General features: G+C 41.4%; 1 protein-coding gene across 4 annotated transcripts in view; it reads right to left on the reverse strand.

The window, feature by feature from the left end:
• Window positions 1–1,899: 1,899 nt before the first annotated feature.
• The window catches only part of LOC110468619 (uncharacterized), a 32,799-nt gene continuing 12,434 nt past the window's right edge, over window positions 1,900–22,264 (reverse strand). For all 4 annotated transcript variants that reach the window (XM_085583401.1, XM_021526669.3, XM_085583402.1 and 1 more), the window contains 9 exons: window positions 21,706–21,822; window positions 20,585–20,826; window positions 16,363–16,528; window positions 15,816–15,912; window positions 14,875–14,950; window positions 14,113–14,238; window positions 12,739–12,906; window positions 12,373–12,430; window positions 1,900–4,786 (listed from right to left, as the gene is read on the reverse strand). In XM_085583401.1, the coding sequence (XP_085439527.1) occupies window positions 4,688–4,786; window positions 12,373–12,430; window positions 12,739–12,906; window positions 14,113–14,238; window positions 14,875–14,950; window positions 15,816–15,912; window positions 16,363–16,528; window positions 20,585–20,826; window positions 21,706–21,822 (1,149 nt within the window). In that variant the 3' untranslated portion in view covers window positions 1,900–4,687. The remainder of the gene's footprint in view (window positions 4,787–12,372; window positions 12,431–12,738; window positions 12,907–14,112; window positions 14,239–14,874; window positions 14,951–15,815; window positions 15,913–16,362; window positions 16,529–20,584; window positions 20,827–21,705; window positions 21,823–22,264) is intronic.

The raw sequence follows: 22,264 nt of genomic DNA on the forward strand, positions 1-22,264 counted from the left end.
GGACAAGCCCCTTGTATCCTTTGTGTGGATGCACTCAGATGTGACTGATCTGGCTCTGTCCTTAAGGACTCTTGTTTTCCTTAGACTGACAGGCTGTATGGACTTAGCTGTATCGGATGTTGATCATTATTGCCATACTTCACAACATTCATATTTGATTAGAATATTTTCCAAATACTGCCACCAGCTTTTGCTGCAGCTTTAAAAAAATAAATAAGTGCTTTTGAACAACAGGAAATTCATCAGCTCAGGAGGGCACAATGTACAGAAGGATTCCTCCTCCTCTGATACGTAGCAAAAGCTTGGGAGCACATAAAAGCAAAGATTTGTAATAGAAGAAAAGTCTAAAAACTTCAACATCCTATATGTGGTAGAATGCTTACAGTTAAACAAACTGCAGAGGAAGTGACAGGAGAACCAAAGCCACCCAATAAATGACTGGCAGGAATTACAGCCCAACCCCATAGTGTTGCAGTTTACTTTTCCATTCAGTAAACAACACGCCTATGTTTGGGTCTACCAAAAGTTTAACAATAACATGTCAAATGCACTTACTGTGACGTAGGATGGGGAGTTTGTGAATCTCCCAAAAGCTGTAGGCCAGAAGGCAAGGTGCGGCCTGTGAGGACATGCCACCTGCATGGGAAGATAAACTGCTCCTGATGATGCAAAAATAAGTACTGGCAGAGATTCAGATGTTAATCCCCAGCTAACAGGACCTGGCTGAAAAAATGAAGGAATTAGTGTGGGAAGAGATTTTGTTTCAATTTAAGATGCATCTTGTTTGAAAGAAGAAGTTGTGGGAAGAAGTTGTGCTGTGCCCCTGACAAGAAGCATGTGCCTAGGACAGCTCCCAGAGTGGCTTAGCTCCAGTGGAGCTACCTGGGTCAAGGCATCTTGTGCCTCTGGAGACAGGACTGTGCATTTTAGCTAGTGCACCCTGGAAGTGAAGGATTGGTTCCCCAAAGTTGGTGCTGATGGCAGTGAGAATCCCAGAGAGCTGACTCAGCTGGTCTCATGGATATCACTGACCCACCTGAGCCCAGCCCAGGACATGCTGCACCCACACCCTGCCCAGGAGCACAGCCAGGCCGGGGCACGCAGCAGCACCTCCATCTGTGCCACTGAGAGAGCCCAGGGTCCCTGCTGGGCTGAGCAGAGTCACTACTGGGCTGAGCAGAGTCCCTGCTGGGCTGAGCAGAGCCCAGGGTCCCTGCTGGGCTGAACAGAGTCCCTGCTGGGCTGAACAGAGCCCAGGGTCCCTGCTGGGCTGAGCAGAGTCACTACTGGGCTGAGCAGAGTCCCTGCTGGGCTGAGCAGAGCCCAGGGTCCCTGCTGGGCTGAGCAGAGCCCAGGGTCTCTGCTGGGCTGAGCAGAGCCCAGGGTCCCTGCTGGGCTGAGCAGAGCCCAGGGTCTCTGCTGGGCTGAGCAGAGCCCAGGGTCCCTGCTGGGCTGAGCAGAGTCTCTGCTGGGCTGAACAGAGCCCAGGGTCCCTGCTGGGCTGAGCAGAATCCCTTCTGGGCTGAGCAGAGCCCAGAGTCTCTGCTGGGCTGAGCAGAGTCCCTGCTGGGCTGAGCAGAGCCCAGAGTCTCTGCTGGGCTGAGCAGAGCCCAGGGTCCCTGCTGGGCTGAGCAGAGCCCAGAGTCTCTGCTGGGCTGAGCAGAGCCCCTGCTGACTCCCACCATGCTGGGGAGTGGCCAGGAGCCTCCCCTGCCACCACACAGAGTAGAGCATCCTGCCCAGCTGCACTCTCCTCCCTGGCAGCTCAGAGCCCCCTCGCATGATTGATGTGCATTTTGAGCCAGTGTCAATGACTGATAAAAGACAAATATTAACTCTGATTTTTTAAAGTGAGGCTGCTATCACTATCACAAGAAAGAATAACAAATCTTTCATTGCTGAGGTGGTGTAGCAGAATTTTAATTGTTTTTCAAATAAATACAATGATTAGATTTATATTTTGCTGATTTAACCAGTAGTGAAATTTTTACATCATCATTATTTTTCAAGGTACACAAGAATACTCTATATAAAAAGACTTCTTTAAATAAGACATTCAAAACCCCATTATTAGATCTTTGAAGTGTTATAGATCTTATTATATTTCATAATTTAAAAAGGAAAAGGTTAGCAGCACAGGTATTTAATTATTCTTTCCAAGCATACATTCATTTAAATGTCTCATTTTAAGTTTTTTTCCCCCTTGGAAGATCTTAATTTTATCTTTTAAGCCAATGAGACTTCAATAAAGGCAATATAGAATGTAAAACACCTCTGGTATTATTATATTCATGTATAAAATGTTTAGTACTGGAGAGTAATGTACACTTTAAACTATGTTTATACTTAAAACAATAAAATTAAAACCAAACTGCAAATATAATGTTTGACAATTTAAGCACCTTTTGGACATCATTTTCCTTCCCCCCACCCTAAACACATTTCCAAAATCATATAATGATTTCAAGTGCATTGATTTTTGGTTGCTTTGTCTGTTACATCTTCTTGCCCCAGGTTTGTGAAGACTTGCTAAATGCAGTTTCCACTGATTAGGAAAGAAGTTGTTAATGCTCTGAGCTTCTACAACAATGAAGTCCAGGATAATACAAAATTTTAAACCAAATACCAGACAGCAGAACCTGTTGGCCACTACTGAGAACTTTGGTTATAAAGCTCCATTTTCTTCTCATGTAGGTACCTGAGACATCCTTAACGTTTCCTGAGACTTTTGCCAAAAAACATGAGAGGGTAGTTAGACCCTTATCAATAGTGGGTTTTCATCCCCAAATCTGCTCTCTGATGATGTGGTTCATTTCTCATTCCAATGGAAGTAGCAGTATGTAATATGCACTGTGCCACCTATTTCCATACAGATTTCTTAAACTCTTCTGATAGTGGAGAAAGGAGCTGTGTCTAACAAGACAGAGCTGTGATTTGCAGAACCAAGGCCTCTACCTATCATTCTGGATGGCAAGAAGGGAACAAAACTAACCATTGGGGCATCAATAATTTTTAGTTCCATGTGCAAACCAGTATGGTCCTTTCAAAACAGACTACATCTGTAAACTTCTATTTTTTGCCCACCATATCAGACTCTGTACTCCTGCTCCTTTGTGAACCACAAGAAGGAACAAATTATTTCTCAGAAAAATACTACTGCAGAGACAGCCATAATGCTGCCCTTCTCATCCCATCTTGCTTGTATAAGCTATGGAGAGAGATGGATCATGGAACCACAGAATGGTTTGGGTTGGAAGGGACCTCAAAGACCATTTGGTCCCAACCTCCCTGTGGTGGAGTTCTGTTCACTAGACCACATTGCTCAAAGCCCCAACCAACATGGCCTTGGATCCTTCCAGGGATGGGGCATCCATAACTTTTCTGGGCAACCTATGCCAGAGCCTCACTGCCCTCACAATAAAGCATTTCTTCCTAATACCTAATACAAATCTATCCTCTTTCACTTTAAAGCCACTGCCCCTTGTCCCATGCAGCTTTCCTGTAGGCCCCTTTAGGTACTGGAAGGTGCTGTAAGGTCTGCCAGAGCTGAAGTTAAATGCTGCCCCAATGAAAAGGCACAGCTGTGTTGTGTGCATATTCAGAAGAGGCCCTGGACTTCTCTTACATTTCTTGCCATCCCACTCTGTTATATTATTAGTTGGTCTCTTCCTGTAGTGATAAAAATGGTATTTAGGTCAATGTGTTCTTTGTTAATTGCATTAGCCATGTGCCTGAGACTTAGGCTTCCTCTCCTCCCAGCACTGCCTTTGGCTATTTAACCTGTGGTCTTTAAATACATGTCACTGTTAACAGTGTACTCAATCTGTCGGGTGAGGTGGATAGAGCCTGTTTTAGACAGACTAAGATAATCAGTGGAATGTTATTTACAAAATTCACATGGGTAGTGAGATCCCTTTTTATATAGAAACACAAGCCAGTTGTTACTTTTTATACTGAGTCTCCAAAAAGAGAGGAAAGAAATATATTTGCGTTCCGTTCAATACTTTTTTAAATTTCTGCAGAATATTTTAGAATTTTATTTTGCATATAGGATCATTTTCCCCTGGGAAAAAATTATTATTATATTGGCTGTTATCTTCCAAGGGTTTTTCTGTGCGTGTTTAAATCACCTTCTATAAGCATAATTTTTCCTCATGTGGTACCAAAGATCAGAACATATTCATTTTCAACCCCACACACATGTATACACTTCCTGAAGCAGATTTAGCAAACAGAAAACTGCTTCTGGCTTGGAAACAGAACATTTCTGTACTTGCAGTGTAGCTAAGTCTAGCAGAAGGAGCTGCATTACTTCAACAATGGACATCAAAATCAAAAGACCTTTGAGAGGTCTATATTCAGATGTAAAGAGAAATGGTTTCTCCCTGTTTATGGAACATCATTGGATTCTACAAGCTAGCTAAAATCCAGGCAGCCAGCTTATAATGAATTGAAGAATTCCAACACCAGCAGAGACTAAGAGCTTCCCTTAGCTAAACTAAAGTTTTGAGTTTAACTTTTCTTTCCCCAAAGACATTTACTACATTTTGAGCAGGAAATAAATATCCTGAAACTATTTGCTAACTGTTCAGCTTTGAAAGATCATACTTGTTGCAAAAGCCTCAAGGCTGGGGCTCTGCAGAATCCTTGTCAGAGGCCCTCGTGCCCCCAGCCCGCGCTGTGCCCGTCACCGCTCGGTCCAGGCAGTTGTGGGGTAGCGTTCCAAGAGTGCGTTCCTCAGCTGGGCTGTGTGGATCTTGTCTCTGGTCTCCACAGTGCAGATCACCTGGAAAAAGAATTAGGACCATTCCTGATGGCATGGCAGCCATCTCAGACAAAGCCATTTCCAACTTAAACCTAAAATACACCCATAAAAACAATCAGTTCAAAATCAAAACTCTAACCCTCACATCCTCTGCCTGTGCAGGTAAGAGAACTGACATTGCAGACATCTGGGGCTCTTCCAGCCCATCTGCAGGACCATAAAACCTTCCAAAACCCTACTTTATTGCCCTTGAAGTCTAAAGAAGACAGGTTGATCCTCTGCTGGCTCTTGGGCAAGGTACCTCTCTGCTCTTGGCCTCCCTGAAGACATCTGTTAGCAGCTTCTCTTTTCCTTTCCCTGGGCTATGTACATGGCATTGCTGCCACCTCACCCACCTCTGACTCTTACCTCATCACATTTCTGTATTTCTGGCAAGTGTTTGTTCCAGTATCTCCATCCTTCAAGCTTTTTGTATTCTCCTTCTCTTGTCTGTCATGGAGTTATCCCCCAGTTCTTTATCATCTCTGCAGTATTTTGGCTGGCTTCACTTCTAACACACCTTCTTGCTTCATTCTGTTTTTTGTTTGCTTATTGCATCACTTCTAGTTTTCTTTTATTGTTGTTCTGCTGCTAAATAAAATAACTTGGGCAAAACCAATCTTGATAGTTTGTTTTTTTTTTTTTTAATTCTTCACTTGGCTCTACAGGTACTATTGAAATCCTCTCATGTAGCCACTAAAAACAATAACTTCAATGGCATTTTTTCAATTTTTCTAGAATTTATCTTTTTTTCATACTTACATCTCAGCCCCATCACTTGAAAGCCTGGGCACTAACAAAGATGAGGCACCAAAGTAAAGGCAAGGAAGGAAAATTATACTTCACAATTTTAAACTCCTAACTTCCATTGCTGATAGTCCTGCTGGAATAATCACTAGTGTTGAAAGTGCCACATGGAAAAAAGACCTCACAGAAACATGGAAATCTAGCAAGGAAAGGAGCCAAGAGGAGTCACTGTGCAGCTACAGAGATCATTGTGGCAGGCAAATCTACAGAGAGCAGAGAAACAATGAGCCACGATAACCTGCTGGTGGGGTGCTCCAGATATGCCCTGTCCAAGTGTTCCTATCACAGCTGCATCCCTTTTAGAAAGTTACAAGGCAAAAATACTTTAATTTATTTACAAAGACATTTCTAATTAAGAACTTCAAATTCATTTTTTCTGGAACTGTCTTAAAATAACAATAAACCTTTAGCAAAACTGTTGAATGAAAATATTAAGCACTAACACTCCAAGTTAATCTAAAGAGCCATAGCTCACTTGTTTAGAAAATTGGCTACAGCTTCTCAAATACCCATCGTGAAATAAGCCACAGTTCTAATCTGGTCTTGTAATTCTTCACCTCTTGTGCTGCACATAGTTCTATTTGTTTGGTTCTTTGGAATGCAAATTAGATGCTAATTTCTTTGTTCTTCAAAAAACTGATATTTAATCTCAAGACAAGGACTGTCATAGAGGACAAGTAATAATGAGGAAGGGGGAGAGAACACAATGATTGGGAAAAGTATCTGAGAGTGCCACTGTACCAAACACCCATTATCCATTTCCTGGTTCATATAAATCCCTACAGCTTTGCAATCATATCTTCAAGGGGACACATGCATCTCATATGGAGTCTGTAATTTTAAAAAGAGAGATTTTTCCTCTTCCATAATAATCATGCCTGTTTTGTCCTGAGTAAATCAATTGCTGCTCCTGGAACCAGTCTGGATGTGACAGATTCAGCCCTGAATGTCTGGTAGCAAGCTGCTGCTCTGCCCTGGGAGCAAGCATGGGGAAGCATTTTGATTTATGGCTAAATATCCTCTCTACCCTTTCCTTTCTGCTCATGATAGAAACCAGGCAGAGCTCACTAGACTGGAGCCAGGGAGCTTGTGAGCAGGTTGGATAAACACTGTCATTTTGCTGTAAGCATGCAGCACAACCAGCAGCTGATAAGGGAGATATTGTGCTGTAGTGTATCATAAAAGTACTAACAGCAACAGCGGTGATAAATAACAATCCCAGAAATTCACCCGATTTGTCACAGTGTCAAAGAAAGGAATAGAGAAAATTTGGTCCCAGCAAGAGTGAAGATAGAATCACACAACACCTCAGGGCAGCTACAGATCTCAGCAGCAAGAAAGGCAAGAATTTGCTTACTTGCTTAGATTAAGCCAATTTACACTGCAGTTATACTTCCACAAACTTTCTCTCTTGCTTGCTTCACCTGGGACAGAACTTACACGAGTGCCCAACAGAGCAACCCTCACATTCACAGGGAGTTTGTGAATTATATTTTAATATTATGCAGAAACACCCCAGTGCCACTCACTGTAGGAGGTTGCATAGCTATCAATGACCTAAAACTAAGAGCCAAAATGGTCTTATTTAAGAATAAATGACAGAACCTATTGCCTGATCTTTCTTGTACACTAGACAAGGTAACTTATGACAACTAGAGAAAAAATTACTTGAAATATTTTATACTGATAAGCCCTCAGAACTACACATGGGATCTTTGAACCTGCAGAGCTCTTACTGGCTGCAGGGCCAACTCTGCACAGCACACCTTTCTTTTCTGTGTATCAAAAAACCCACAAACCCACCAATAACAGAGTGCATTTTATGAATTTCTCTCCTACATATCATATCTTTGCTGGATTAATTAATTAATAATTAAATAATTCTCTGGTACAGTAAAACCATTCAAATAACCAGACAGATGGATCTTTGCATTTAAAGTTCCATTCCCTGTGACAGGTAATCTGAAGATAAATTTCAGCCAAAGGGTCTAGTCAGCCTGTAAGTTTTTTTCAGAGCAGGCCTACAAGTAATTAAAGACAGAAGAGATTTCACTGAATATTGATGGTTTGTGGGGTTTATATAATGACTGGAAATTACTGAGGATGTAAGACAAAAGGCAAAAAATTTAAACTAAAATATTTACGACAAGTTATTGATGTACAACACCAAAGTCCAGATGCATAAATCCAAATACTCTTCAGAATTACACTGACTTTAAAGAGAGGAAATTTCATAACTTCACAAACTGGAGAAATTTGCAAAGTTCTGTGCTGAATAGGATGGGCATCTCTACTCCCTTTTAACTGCAAGATCTCATAGTGGAGGCAATTCAACCTTTAGATCATATTTTCCTAGATTTTAAAAATGAATTTGGCATGCCTCTCAGCTCCCTGATGCCTACTATTGGTAGGCTGTGCGTGCAAATAAAAACAGTGGGTGGTTGACATGCTGAGCCAATGCTAGAGAGCAGAGGAAATTTGAGTAGTACTGCTGAATCAAGAGATTTCAGTCTTTTGTGCTTTTCCAGGCTTCATGTAAAGCTAATCCTAAATAAGTAGTGCAGTTCTTTATGTCATGAATCATCCATTGAACCTTTGTATCCTGCTTCTTTAATTCTAGGAATCGTATTCATCATCTTAAGCTGTCTTTTTGCACAGATTAGTATTCATGAAAACACCACATTTAGCAACATTATAGGTTTGTTTGCATGAAAGTCACTGGAGTTAAGAGTGAAAACTTGATCTATATACACTGATTTTTGTTCTTTATTTAGAAAAATGGGTTTCTTTAAAAAAACAAATCAACAGCTGGGCAATTTCCCAAATTATTTGGTTTGGGGATCAGCTGCCAGATTGTCCAAGTAATGGAATGCTTGAGAGAGTGCAGCAGCTGTCAGCTGGTTGTGCAACCTGAGCCCTTATCTTTTGGTAACTGGGGCATTCAGGTGGGTGAGCAGGAGCAGGAAGAAGCTACAGCCACATTACCTAGGACAGGTAATAACCAACAGGAGCACTCAGACCCTCCCCAGAGCCAGGCTCTTGTTCTCCAGCTGGGCCAGGCCACCCTGTGCCACAGTCTGCTGTGGAATGCCAGCAAAGGACATGACAGAATTCTTCTGGAGGGGCCTCAGAAGAAATGGAGTGTTGAACTTCCCACTCCCAGTGTCTCTTCCCCAGTGTTGGGGAATGGAGCATGGAAAAAGAGCCTTGCCCAGGGTCATGCAGGAAATGTTTTGAGAATGATAGCATCCTTCTGCACATCCTCCTGTACAGCTGCCTGCTCCTGTGGATTTGCTTCACAGGGAAATAACAGGCAATATATTGGCAACTGGGGACTCTAATCCAAAATATTCCCTTCCATCCTTTACAAAATGCAAGTTGGCCCAAACAAATTTATTCAAATTGACCAGAGCAGACTAAAATAATTTACTGAGTTCTGGCCTGAGGTGAATGAACTGCATGAGAAAAACAGGCAGCACACCACATAAAGCCAGGAATTTCAGCACCACTGGGAGAATGTGTAATGTTACTGAAAAGGAAATATTTGATTTATGATTTAGCATTTTTGTGCAGAGACAAGAGGGAGAAGTAATGTGGTGGATGTTCTTTTTACAGCCGGTCCCTTCCAAGTTATTCAAAACCACAGCAGAGTGAAGCTCCCAAGAGGTCTGAAGTGAACAGACCAGACAACCCATGATGCCAGACAGGAGTGAGGTCAGAGGAGCACTGCCACCACTGCAGTGCCAAAGCCACCCACTGAAAAGCTGCTGGAGCAATTCAAGACCTTGCAGAACACTCCTGGACCTGCCAGTTTGATTATGGTGCAGGGTCAGTGGTGAGAAGACTTCTAGAAAATTGATTAGCTCAGAGATATTTTTTTTTCAACTAGGTTGTCTGAGTCCAAAAATTACACACTTATTAAGCAGGCAAGATGCTAATCTACTTCATAGGAAAGGATGTCCTTACTTTATTAAGTTGCTTATTGGTTTTGCTCATTGACTTCTCTCTGAGCCAATAGTAATATGAAATTAAAGGGACTTAAATGGTTTTAAAGAGGTTTACATATTGAAGCAATTTAAGTGATGAATCGTCCTAATTGAATCTGAGGAATATTACTGATGAAGAACAGAGAAAGTTCACAGAAGCAAGTTGTATCTTCCTGCCATGAACTGAGTAGTCCTTTAGATATCTGTATCCAGTTAACTTGTGGTATCAGATGATTATTTCATTAGCTCAGATCTTTTTTCTGTCTAGATATTCCCAGTCATCTACCCTTCTTCAGCAAGTGTAAAATGTGAAGCCTACCAGACTGGTTTTTTGTCTGATTTGCTAAGAGTTATCTATTTCAATACAGGGACTTTGGAAGTAATTTCTAACCAGTCAGGTAAGACTGAATTAGGGTGTAGTCCTCTGTGAGAAAGAAATCCAGAATGAGTCACAAGGGAAGAAAATCTAAATTGGAGGTATGAGCAGGCAGAATCCTAAAAAAACTCCCATAATATTCCATAGAACATGAACAGCTGATCCCTCTGCAAAAGGCACGTCTTACTCTAATATAGACATATTCCTTCCTTATTTTTTAGTAAAGAAAAAAATCTCTTATTTTTGCCAGTAAAATGTTCCAAAAATTCTTTTTCCAGATTTTTTTTAACATAAAATTTTATTTTAGAAAGTCCTTTTCCTTGAAATCAGACTATCAGGAAGGATCTTCCCACAGAGTGTTCCAAGTGTGCACTAGATGAACACTAACCCAAAAAGGGATTTCACTAGAATAAGAAAAACCCATACCAAAGCAGCTCTATCATCCTGATAAGAGATTAGAAGCCAAGTTTCCCCTCTGTTAGAAATAAAAGGGTAAATCTATTAAATATTGAGGCAATAATCTATACAGGACAGATTTAATGTTTCAAATCAGCATCTATGCTCACTGCTGTCATCTGTCAAACACCACAGTCAAAAATACACATTAAAGTCAGAATGAAGTGGGTATAGCTGTAATGACTTTCTTGTTGTTACTGCCAAGGTGGTAATTTTGGTTCTTGACCCAGGTTTAAACTCATGCCTTATTTTATGTGTTGTGATTTATATAACAAATGCTTAAAACATTTTGATGACACAGGTATTTGGTTCTTAGAAACAACAAAGAAAAAACCAAAACATCCCTCGCAGGTATTAGCTTTACTCTGAAAATTGGTATTTTTTTATGTACCTGGATAGAGTAAATTCATTTTGATGCTTACATATAAACTCTACATTTTACCCGTTTTGATTACACATGTTTTAATTTTCAAAGAATGCTTCAAATTCTCTAGGTATCATCAGACAGAGCTGCCTGCAGAGGTCTGTATGTCTGGGTCACTACTTTGTATTTCACATCTAATTATCCAATAGCCTCTCCCAGACTGATTGAAAGCCATCATGCAAATCCAATATCCAATTAAATTATTCAGGGATGCAAATTCCTCCCTTCAACCCTTTTGTACTACACTGCCAGATTCTAGAAGTGAAATTAAACTGTGTTTAAAGTGCAGAGAATAGTATATGGCATTGTTTCCATTCAGGGCCTGTATTTACTAAAAACTAAAAAAAAAAAAACAACAAAAAACTAACCAAACACCCAAACAAACAAATAAACACCTAAGACAGTAGATTTAATTTGCTTAATAGCATTAGTAAAAACTACAAGCCTCACTCCATAAAAATGGAATTGAAAACTTTATATGAGTTAGAAGTTTTACTGAATCTAGCCTTCAGTGAAAAGCATTTCCAGAGCTAAGTTAGTCACTCAGAGGGATTTATCCACCTCATGCAGTGAGTGTCACGAGGGTCACGCTATCTCCAAATGAGCCAAAGCAGTGAGCTGGCCTATCATTATGGCACACTGCAGAACAATGTGGCTTAAGTCCTAGATGCTTGAGAGTATTGATTATATCATTGTACTACAGTGATCTTTAATCTACCTCTTCTTTATATCTGCAAGTGAAAATATTGAGCAGGCTTTTGCATCTAGGCAGGAAATGAAATGTAAAGGCCAAAATCAAAAGAATTCCTTACCCAGTAGCATTTCTGCACCCCAGTTATGAGCCTACTTAGCAAAGATCTCAAATTTGACTTCCACCCGGGGTTTCACAAACTAAGTCAGGTTGGACCTGGACAGCAACAGCATGAAATCAGTAGGACCACACCTTGCCAAACCAGTTGAAATAAGAGATGCACCATGAGACAAATGGTCCTTTTAATAAACACCAGTAGCTGCAAATACCTCTTCACTATTTCTGCATCCAATACTCAACAAATGGTTTTCCTCTGTGCTCTGGTGGATAGGAAACAAAACTGAGTCCCTGGTTTAAAATGAGGATTCCTTAAGAGTAAGGGTGTTCTCCCCATTGCTTTAAGGCAAACATGTCAGACAATTACAGGCAGCCTACACAGCTGGCTCTTCAAGTTCTGGATGGATGCTGCAGCTTGCTCACCTCCTCCAGCACCTGCCACACATGTTGGGATGGTTCATATCAGCAACAGTGCAATACAACATTTGGAGTACTTCACCAGGGTGTTGCAACAGCAAGTAAAACTGGTCCTGTGTTATTTATATGCCTGCTAAGTGTTTGGCAAGAAGCTGCGTAACACAGAGGAAATGATCCCTGACACTCTGCACACTCAGTTGGACTTCTTCAACATAGGCATAAAGAGACAGGAAAACAGAATAAACCAGGAGGAGCCAACAGTATTAGAGAAACTGAAATTGCATCTCCTCTTACCTCGACAGTAAAGAGCTCAGATGTCACAAATGTGCGTTCTTGTTTGATATCCAAAACTCTAGATCAAATAAGGGACAAATTAGAGATCACAAGAATCCCCTGTCATTGCAAAACAGTTTTTGTGTTTGGAGAATAAATATATTTCCTTCTTTCTGAATTAGACACAATTCTATGCTACAAAGGTGTTTTCAGATTGGAACAAAAATGAAGGAAACAAAACCTTTTCTGCAATATAACAAGAAAAAACCTTTTGGTTAATTAATTACTTACAGACTTGGCTTCAGAGATGTTTAGAAACATTTCCCAATCGTTAATAATCTTTGTGCTAGTCTGTGATTTTATTTCCCAGCTATTAGTCTGATTTACCTTGCTTCTTCCCGAGCCAAAATGTCCAGTAGTTTTGACATGTCTCCTGGGCAGTCAGAAATCACAAGGGAAAATCTGCACACTCTGTTATCCAGGGTCAGGGCACGAGCTATGCACTGTTGCAGCAAATGTAATTCCAGGTTTCCACTGCATATAACAACTCCCACTCTGAAAACAGACAGAAAAATACATTTTAATTAGCACTTGCCAGTGTAAAGGAACTATAAATCATAAAGAGTATGCCAATATCAGCCTAAGGTCTGTCAGAACCTCCCTCAATAAGTATTACAGGTTAGAGGACTCCTGCCTCAGTACCCATTGTGAGCAGGTAGGGGAGGCCCAGAAGTTGGCTGCATTAGTTGGTCTGAAATGTTTTAATTTCACATTTCCTAGAGATTTGAGTTTTGTTAGAGATAGTTAGCTGAAGAACTGTAGGTGCAGGTTTCAAGTTTTAAGAATTTGACATAATTCTCACCTGGAAGTTCTAAGCTTCAGCCTCTTACTGATCAGACAATGTGTATGTTCAGGCTTTCTGTAACTGTTGATTAAATTCATCAGAACCCCGCAAAATGAATGCAGAAATGTTTGAAGTGCAAGTGAAGAGCCACATGATTAGTCTATGAAAATCTCTCTCTGCAAAGCCAAACCTAACCTCTTTGCATTTTCCCTTTTATTTTAGCTGTACTGAAATACATTGCTGCTGTGTGTGTACTCTCAGCCTCTTCTGAAGTATTGTCTCAGCAGTATTTTAGCATACAATGCTGTGCACTAGAAATTTTATTCTGTCTCGAGGGCACGTATGTTTTAATACATTCTGGACTATGACCTGAGCCAAGGCTCAATCCACCTAAGTGCTGAGTTCTTGCTGAGAGGCAAGGCAGCACCTGGCCACCCGTTCAGCACTAAGCACAAGGATAATCCCTCTGACTGTGGACAGCTCTCAGGACTGGGGGGCAGGTGCCACTGGGTCACTGCAGCAGACAGCCCAGCTCCTGTCCACCTCAGACAGGGCTGGATTCCACACGAGGAACAACAGAGAGGAGACAACAAGCTGAGCAGAGCAGGACGCTGTCCTGGCAGGTGCAACAGTGCCTCGTGGAGCTGTAACTGCTTTCCCCCAGATATCTGAGAATCGAGGAAAGGGACATGGTTTGTCAGGTCTCCAGGCTGGCATTTCTCTGGTTGAGCACAATCGTACTGCCTGTGACAGGTCCAGTCAGTTTGAAGTTTCTGCCACCGATGAGCCCCTTGCCAGTTCAGGGGCAGGACCTGCCTTGTCACCCACAGAACAAGTAGACTGTCACCATTTCCTAGGACCAAGGTGCTCAGTCCCACGTTTTTGCTACAGTTCCCTGTTTGCAATAGCTGCTGTACCTTTTACCCTTCAGCTCAGGCAGCTTCCCTGCCACCAGTGCTGCAAGACCAATGGCCCCTTCTGCATCAATGGTGGCTCGCTCACACTCCAGCAGTCTCAGCATTGAAATGAGGATGTCCTCCTCCCTGAAAGCAAGAGGCTTGGGTCAAAACAAATCACATCAAAAGAGCTCCCAAAAGCAGAAGATAATGCATTTGTATGTGTAACTGGGTTCATGCCATCCTCCCAGATACATGTGATCCCAAGGTGGTGTAACAGCTGTGCTGCTGGGCATGAATGTACATCTCAGACTCATTCTTAGCTGAAAGACAGGATGGCTTTTTTACTAGAAATATTACCTACGTCCTAGTAGTAAGTATATTCCACAAATGTGGCCTTTTTGTGAAGATTTAGAAGAGGTTTGTCAAGGCTGCCTTCAAGTGTTGTAGAACACCAGGACAAGTTTTACACCCAGAGCATGACCAGGTAGTGGTGGCAGGTGAAATTTTGGCCAAAAGGTCAGTTTGGACAACACTTTTTGTCATATCACTTAATTTTAGGTAGTCCTGTGAGGAGCTGGGAGTTGGACTTGATAATCCTTCATGGATCTCTTCAAATTTAAGATATTCTGTGATTTCTGTGGTATGTGGGTCTGGGTTCAAAGTCTTCAGTACCCCTCTTGGAAGGAAAGGTACCGCATCCTCACACTCCCCCATGTTGCATTTTTCATATACAACAATGCCCATCCTGTATTATTAATTTCACTGTTTTTCTTCACCTACCTCACAGCAACAACTTTATCCACAAGCTTGCCAGTCAGCTGCAAAGAATTGCTGCCAAAGCAAACTCCACTCACATCTGCAAATTTCAAAAGACAAAAATATGAATTTGGCTTTAGACATATTCAACATTTTTTAGAGTCCTTGCTGGTTTGTGCCCTTAATGAGTGCAGCACACTGCTGGTACATGACCTTAAGTTGCTTGATTTTTTTTTCATGTGACAGAAATGTCTTTGGTAATGAAAGACCAAATCTCACAAGGAGATTTTGCCATTTTGGGCCACTTCAAGAAATCTCTGATACTTCACTGGCATTGTTGTAGTGTGAGAGTGACCCTGCAGCCCAGTGCTTTTCACTGTTCAATGAGGATTGAGGGAGAGGAGACACAAGCACAGCACTGGGCTTGTTAGCTCCAGCAGGACAGCTGGCTAGGAGTGCAGACACAGGAAGAGCTAGCCATTAGAACTTTCTTACAAAACTCCCATTTAATCAGGCAAACAGGATGTTCTAAAGTTGCTTAACAGATTAGTTTCTTTGAGCAAAAGATATGGAGACAATTCTACCATTTATAAACACTTTTGTTCTGAGAACAGTTTTGTGTCTAAATATTTAAGCACTGTACCATTTTCCTGCCTTTTCCCAAATCAGTTTTTTACACAAGAGCTTTCTCATTGATTTCACTGGTTTAGATGCTGCATGTGAGCACAATGTTCAGACAAATACTCTCATATTTCTATATCCATGTGCACTGGAAATAGTATTTTACTCCATCAAGGTGTGGGGAAAAAAGTGAGAGAAGTTGCTCTTACAGCTTTAACTAAATTCCGACTCTTCAGAGAAGTCCCTTAAAATATGTTTAAACTGAAATAATAAGAAAATAATATAGTTGGAGAAATCTGTTACAACCTTTACTTTACCTCCAAAAGAATACTGCATTTTCTCACCTCCATAGAAGTGATGATTGTTGCAGGCCTGGTCGTCATTTGGGTGGCCAGCTTTTAAGGACTGTTGAAGAACTGGGAAACTTTCAGATTCGACTCCCTGAGGAAGAGAAATGTTGTCACTTTTTTATTGAACCAGTTGTAAGAGAAGTTGCCACCAAAGTAGATAGCAAAGCCTACAGAAATTTTCTCTTCAAATTAACAAATAATTTCAAGTGGCAAAACAACCATGCTACTACTAAACTTACTCCGTGGCTTACTTGGGACAAATCTTTTCCAGTAAGAACTTATTTTAAAACACAGAACTGGATTTTCTTTGCTTAGGAAAAGTCTTCCCATACTTTTCTCTTAAATCCAGCCGAACAGCCAAGGGATAGGAACTTCCTTGGTTCTTACAGGGTCTTTTCTGAGGTAAAGCCCATGGGATCAGATAGTTCCTGTCCCCAGCACAGGCAGTCTCTGCAAGTGTCACGAGATACCAGTGTCTTGTGTAAACAGCTGTGGTGAAAGCCACCCAAACACAATGCTTAATAGGTGAAAGGCAACTTACAATTACAGAAATATGTGGGTTGAGGTGTTTGAGTGCAGCAGCTGACCCTGCCAGCAAGCCACAGTGGCCTCCTGCAGGGAAAATCACCGCGTCCAGCTTTGGCACCTGCTCGTACATCTCCAGCCCCACGGTTCCCAGGCCAGACAGGTACACAGCACTGTCCTCCCTGGGGGGAGGAAGGGCACAGATCAGCAGAGGTCACAGTTGTCAGTGCAGAAATAATAATTCCATCTACTACTTTCAAGACATGGTTCAGCAGAAAAAGATAAATGTGAGAGTAAATCAGCAGCACATGAGGGGAGGAGGTGATGGTGCCATCAGGTGGACCCTAGCATGCTGCTGCCAGCTAGGAGAAAATTTGTGCCCTACTGGGAGAAAATCTGCACTGCAGACAAGCTCCTCAAAGAGTTTTCAGACTGAAGAGCACTTAACTTCCATTGTTATCAGGGGTTTACAGAACTGGCAGGGAGAAGTCATATTTCCATTGCAATCACTTCCTTCAGCTTCATAAATGTTAAATGTTGCAGTCTAAACTACAAGCAAAGCCTCAAAAAGAAATCCCCTCTTTACTTATCAGTGGATTTAGTGTTTGCGATTAATGGAAGTTTTAATGAGATTTAAGTAGTGTGTTCAACCTCTCAAAACTCAAAGAGATTGCTAGAGTTGTCTTTCCACACTTCAGGGCCAATATCTGATGCCTTTGCATGAAGCAAAGCATTTAGTCATGCCACAATATTCACTGGTAAAATACTTTCAGGCAAGTGAAGTATAAAGACTAGGGACAAGCAGCATCAAAAAACTGAAGAAAACTTCACTATACAGTCATGACTGACTTGGATCTATTTCTAAAAGCTGGTTGGTATTTTATTTACAAGTTAGCAGCGATGTAAATGTAGAACTACACATAAGAAAAGAAAACAGAATTGTAGAACCAATGACTGTATTTGATTTACTTGACCCAAGGATGTTTGGGTACTAGGATACTGTTTTTATTACTGTACCTGTTAGACAGGCACAGAGAGGCTCAGTGTAGGAGCACAGAATTCCTGCAAGGAGGAGACCAAGGCACTTGAGAAGTTACCTCACATATATATCAAGACACAGAAAATTCCTCAGGGCAAGCGTCTATATTGCTACATAGGAGAGGATAGGATCAATGAACTTCCACTCCTGTAGCACAGCCAAAGACAAAGGCAAGAAATCATAGTGGAATGAGTCCTTGTATTTACTGTCTTTATCAAGATACTGAAGGAGCTCTCTCCTCCTCCTGATATGTGACAAAATAGACCACTGGCATCCTGAACAATTCCGGAGACTTATTCCCAAATAAATTTCAGATCTAAGTTTATGGAGGTATCCCTGCTATAGTTACCTGGGGTACAAGGGGACCTGCAAAATGAAGTATTGGGATGTTCCATGAAGAAATAAAACCTCTCTAACAACTGAAAACTGTCCAAACGAGACTGTTCTGGACATGGAGAGCTGTTAGAAATTTGAATCAATATTTCAGTTAATCATGTTTTGTTAACATCCTTGTTAACATCCAGTTGAAACATCAGTTCACTGATTAGCTTTTATAAGGAAATGGGTGATTTTCTTTGAAGTGTGACTGATAACTTTTTGAAAGTGAAAAATGTATCAGATGCCATTGAGGCAAAATGAAGGAAGAGGGTACATAAATCTAAAGACTGTAGACTTAAAAAAGCATTTTTGAGCCAGAGCTAGAAACTTGGATATTTGCCTTCTGAAAGGTGTGATACATCAGCAATGAAAGATGGGCTGTCAGGATTTAGTTTTCCAATGAAGTTCTGGTGTGGCAGCTAGAAGGTTCTGTTCCTATCTATTCCAAGTAAAGGACTCAGAGTCTGTTGGACAGAGTAACAGATGAACCAGATCATAAATGATCAGGTTTGGTCAGCATTTAGATCTGGAGTTACACAAGAAAAAAGTGGATGTAAAGTGTGTAATTCAATCTGCAGCACTCTTTCCTCCCTGATTCACAAAGGAATCTTTCTCACATCCTCACAGAGGTACTGAGTTAGCTATTGGCAATAGTCACATTGCATTTATAATGAGGCCCTGAGGCCCTGCAGTTAGTAAAAATTTCATGGCACCTAGGCAGCAATTAGGCAGACTAAATGATTGATTCCAATTTGAAAAATCACATTTCCTTCCTGGAATTCCCCAGGATGTTGCAACTGAGTAACAAGCGCCCTTCACCTATTTGAATTCTTGCATGGTCATTTTCATGACACAGTATTTTAATTGCACTGGAGCAGTGGGCAGAGCTGCCAGTGACACACCCAGCTGCAGGGCATCGCCCTGCGGGGACAGCCCAGCCCAGCCACGCTGGGTCTGCTTCAGGAGGGGCACACTGAGCTCCTGGCTGAGGAGACCCAGAGACCAAATTGCTGGGGATTGTATCCAAGCTAGAATTAAACTGAAATAAAATGACATTTCGCAAGTTCCATTCTAACACTTGGGAGCTCAGCTGGTATTTTACAAACAGCTTTGGCAAGTGACAAGAATGTGTGTCAGACCCATGCTGGAGAAGAGTGGCTATCCATAAAGGCATACATTACACTGGGAAATCTTTCCAGGTCTACGCCTAACAAAATATTTTTCATGTATCCCGTTATGAAAAGCCTCACAATTGAAGTGAAGAATTTATTACTTTTTTTTTTTCCAGTGAAAAATTGCATCTGTGAGGTTTTAATTAAACACAGTCACAGATTGAACAATTTGTTTCTTGTAACCTGAAACAAATCAGAGTATTGTTAAGAGTAGTGTGTACATTTAGAGCTCCTCACTGTTGGATGCTGAAGTTCTACACAGGCATTGTCCCTGGAGCTTCATGAGCCTGGAAAATATCTACCTTTTGTAACTTAAATCATTATTTAGGGTTGAGGGGAAGATTCAACATCAAATTACAATAAAATAATTTAGTTCTTATGTGTGAATGTGATAGCTGATGCAAGCCAGCTGGAGGTTAACACATCCATTGAAAAATGGCAGACAGATATTTGGGAATCACCAAGTTATGGAAAACTGTGGTTTTCAAAGAAGCTTAAAAGTGTTTAAAATTCATTGGGATTCAGGGCACCTCACTCCCCACTGAAAATCACAGTCTGGGACAAGACTGTGCCCATGGTGGCAGACCAGGCCCACGATCCAGCCCCGTGTGTCACTGGCTGCTGGCAGAGCTAACAGAGGAGCTGAACAGTACAGTTTGCAGTATTGCCTTCCCAATGCACCAGCTGGGAAAGAAGTGAGGACTTCTTCTGTCCTGCTCATTCTGGGGTCTTCTTCCCAGCCTACACTCCTCACCTTTTCTGTTTAAGGCAGCAGTGCCTGGGAGCTGGAGGGGAACGGGCACTCCCTGCAGCAGATGCCATACAAACACCAGGAGAGGGATGAAGCCTGCACGGAAGCAGCAATGGTAGAGGGACAATAACATTCTAGCTCAGGGCATCAGAGGGACCATTGTTAATGATTCACCTCTCTGTGCTTTTGGAAATCTTTCTTGAAGAAAGGTCAAAAAAAAGAAAGGGGGTGGGGCAAGGGAATGCATAAGAAACTACAGAGAGTAAAGAGAAAAGGGAAAATGTATGAGTTTTAAGTAGTTTTGCCCATCTTATTTATGTTTTTGTTGGATTTATGGTTTTGTTGGATCTGTCTTGTCCAGTGACCTCAAATAATTCAAATTTAGGTTTACACTCATCCTTAGCTACTTCAAATGTATGTGTGAAGTAGCCTCTTAACCATCTTTTTTTCAAGGCAGTATCAGTTTTGCTCCTCACACCAGATATGTGACAATCTTAGAGCATTAACCTTCTCTTGCTCCACATTATCCCACTGAATCCTTTGCATTAAAGATTAACTTTTACCCTCTTAACTTCAAACAGAGAGACCAGAAATGAGCTTTCTGACAGGTTAATTCTTACTAAAGAATTAACCTATAGCCACTATCACATTAGTCCACAGAAATCCCTAATCACAGAATTTGCCTAATTTAGGGGCAGAGGAGAGTGTTTCAGTTTGGTCTCCATCCCCAGCTGTTACAGAAAGCCGTGATTTGTGCCTGGGAACCCATAACCATCCATATTCCAGGTAAGAGGAGCATTTGGATGAGCTGTGATAACGTTTTAAGGAAACTAATTGCTTTTGCAGAGCTGTGCAGGCATCTAATGAGATGTTTCTAATGCAGCTGGCTTGCACTCACTCTTCCAGGTAGAGGTAGCCGTTCTCCTGGGCCAGCCTGCGGGCGTGCACCTGGGAGTCCTTGGCGGTGGCGCCGTAGGAGATGACCATGGCCCCGTAGTCGCGGCACAGCTTCAGCCTGGCCGGAGCCGTGCTGCTGGGCAGGATGACAAACACGGCAATGCGGAGCTCGGAGGCGTGGTAAGCAACAGCCATGGAAAAGTTACTGTCCAAAGCCACGATCACCCCTTTTCTTTGCTGCTCCTAAAAACCAGGGGTGTTGTTGCGCATTAGACAGCGTCACATAGTTGTCCCATACGATCCTGGGTCATTCTAATGACTGGCTTCCTTTTTTCCCTTTCCTAGCTGGTTGAATTGTGGTATTAGGGTGCACTGTATGCATGTCTGGTGGGATCTCAGGATTTACACACAAAGCTAAAACAGCACAAGATCATTCCCTGTGCCTGCACTCCTCTGGGTTCAATTCTTGTTTCATGGGAAAGAGCTGGAAAACTCCAACTGATGACAGAAGAGCTGATAGATGATCCCTCAGAGCTTATATCTCTGCTCTGCCTGTATGAAATGATTTCATTTCAGGCTTCCTTTTAATAGAAGATTTAATTTATATTATTACAAAAGGCAGGAATAACCACTGCTCTGGGCTGCTGTCTCATGCCTATTTCAACAATTATTACTGCAGAGACTCCTATAACAATGGTAATAACCTCCTATGACAAATGCTATTCATGTAAGAAAACTGAAATTCATTACAAAATCAATTGGTGATCTAGATCTTTGTCATCACTCATTGTAATTCAATTTCATCACCACTCATCAGTTTGGTGGTTTCAACACATCAGAACTACAGTACACATAAAAACACTTGCATCTTAATGCCACAGGAAAATGCTGATGTTTCCATTTCGCAAGCTTTTGTTTCAAACATTTCACCAGCAGATCAGCCAATTGTAAATAAAGTAGTATTTTACATTCAGACCTATCTCTGTTCACATGCTGTGTTCAGTACAATGATTCTAAAGACAAGAAACACTGTAATTGCATGGAGATCAGAGGTAAATTTATCTTCAACTCCACTCCATTTTTGTGATTTACTTCTTTTTGAATGCTGACAATTTGCTATACCTGAGGCAATGACATCAGAAGGTAAAGGACACCTCGTTCCTTCACAGACCCTGTGTACTGGAGGAACTCCTTCTTCAGGTAGATGTCCATTCCATACTGCTTGGATAGCCTAGAATACTGGAGTAGATAAACAGTCAATATATCCACTATTAAAATAGATATAAGAAGTATCTTATAGAAGTAAAGTAGATATAAGAAAAATCTTCCACACCCCATCAACCGCCTGTTAAGGTATGAATTCTACTGCTATATATGAGCTCTAAAAAGTAAAATTCATCTTCTGGTTTCTTTATAAATTCACAACAGTGTTGTTACCTACCAGGTCCTTCTGCCTTATGGGAGTGATTTTCAAACTCACAACAGTGAAATATGGACAACGTGTCATTGAAAACTCTGAAAATTGCACTTACTTTGGATCTTATTGTTCAAACACAGGCATTAAAACAAAAATTTTCAATTGTCTCAAGACCCATGCTTCCAGTACTTGCCAGAACTGGATATTGAATACCCAAAAAATAAGGTAATCATCTAATAGATACAAAAGCCATCAGAAAATACC

This window comes from Lonchura striata, chromosome 6 (genome assembly GCF_050655825.1).
Source record: "Lonchura striata isolate lonStrDom1 chromosome 6, ASM5065582v1, whole genome shotgun sequence".
NCBI classification, from domain to species: domain Eukaryota; kingdom Metazoa; phylum Chordata; class Aves; order Passeriformes; family Estrildidae; genus Lonchura; species Lonchura striata.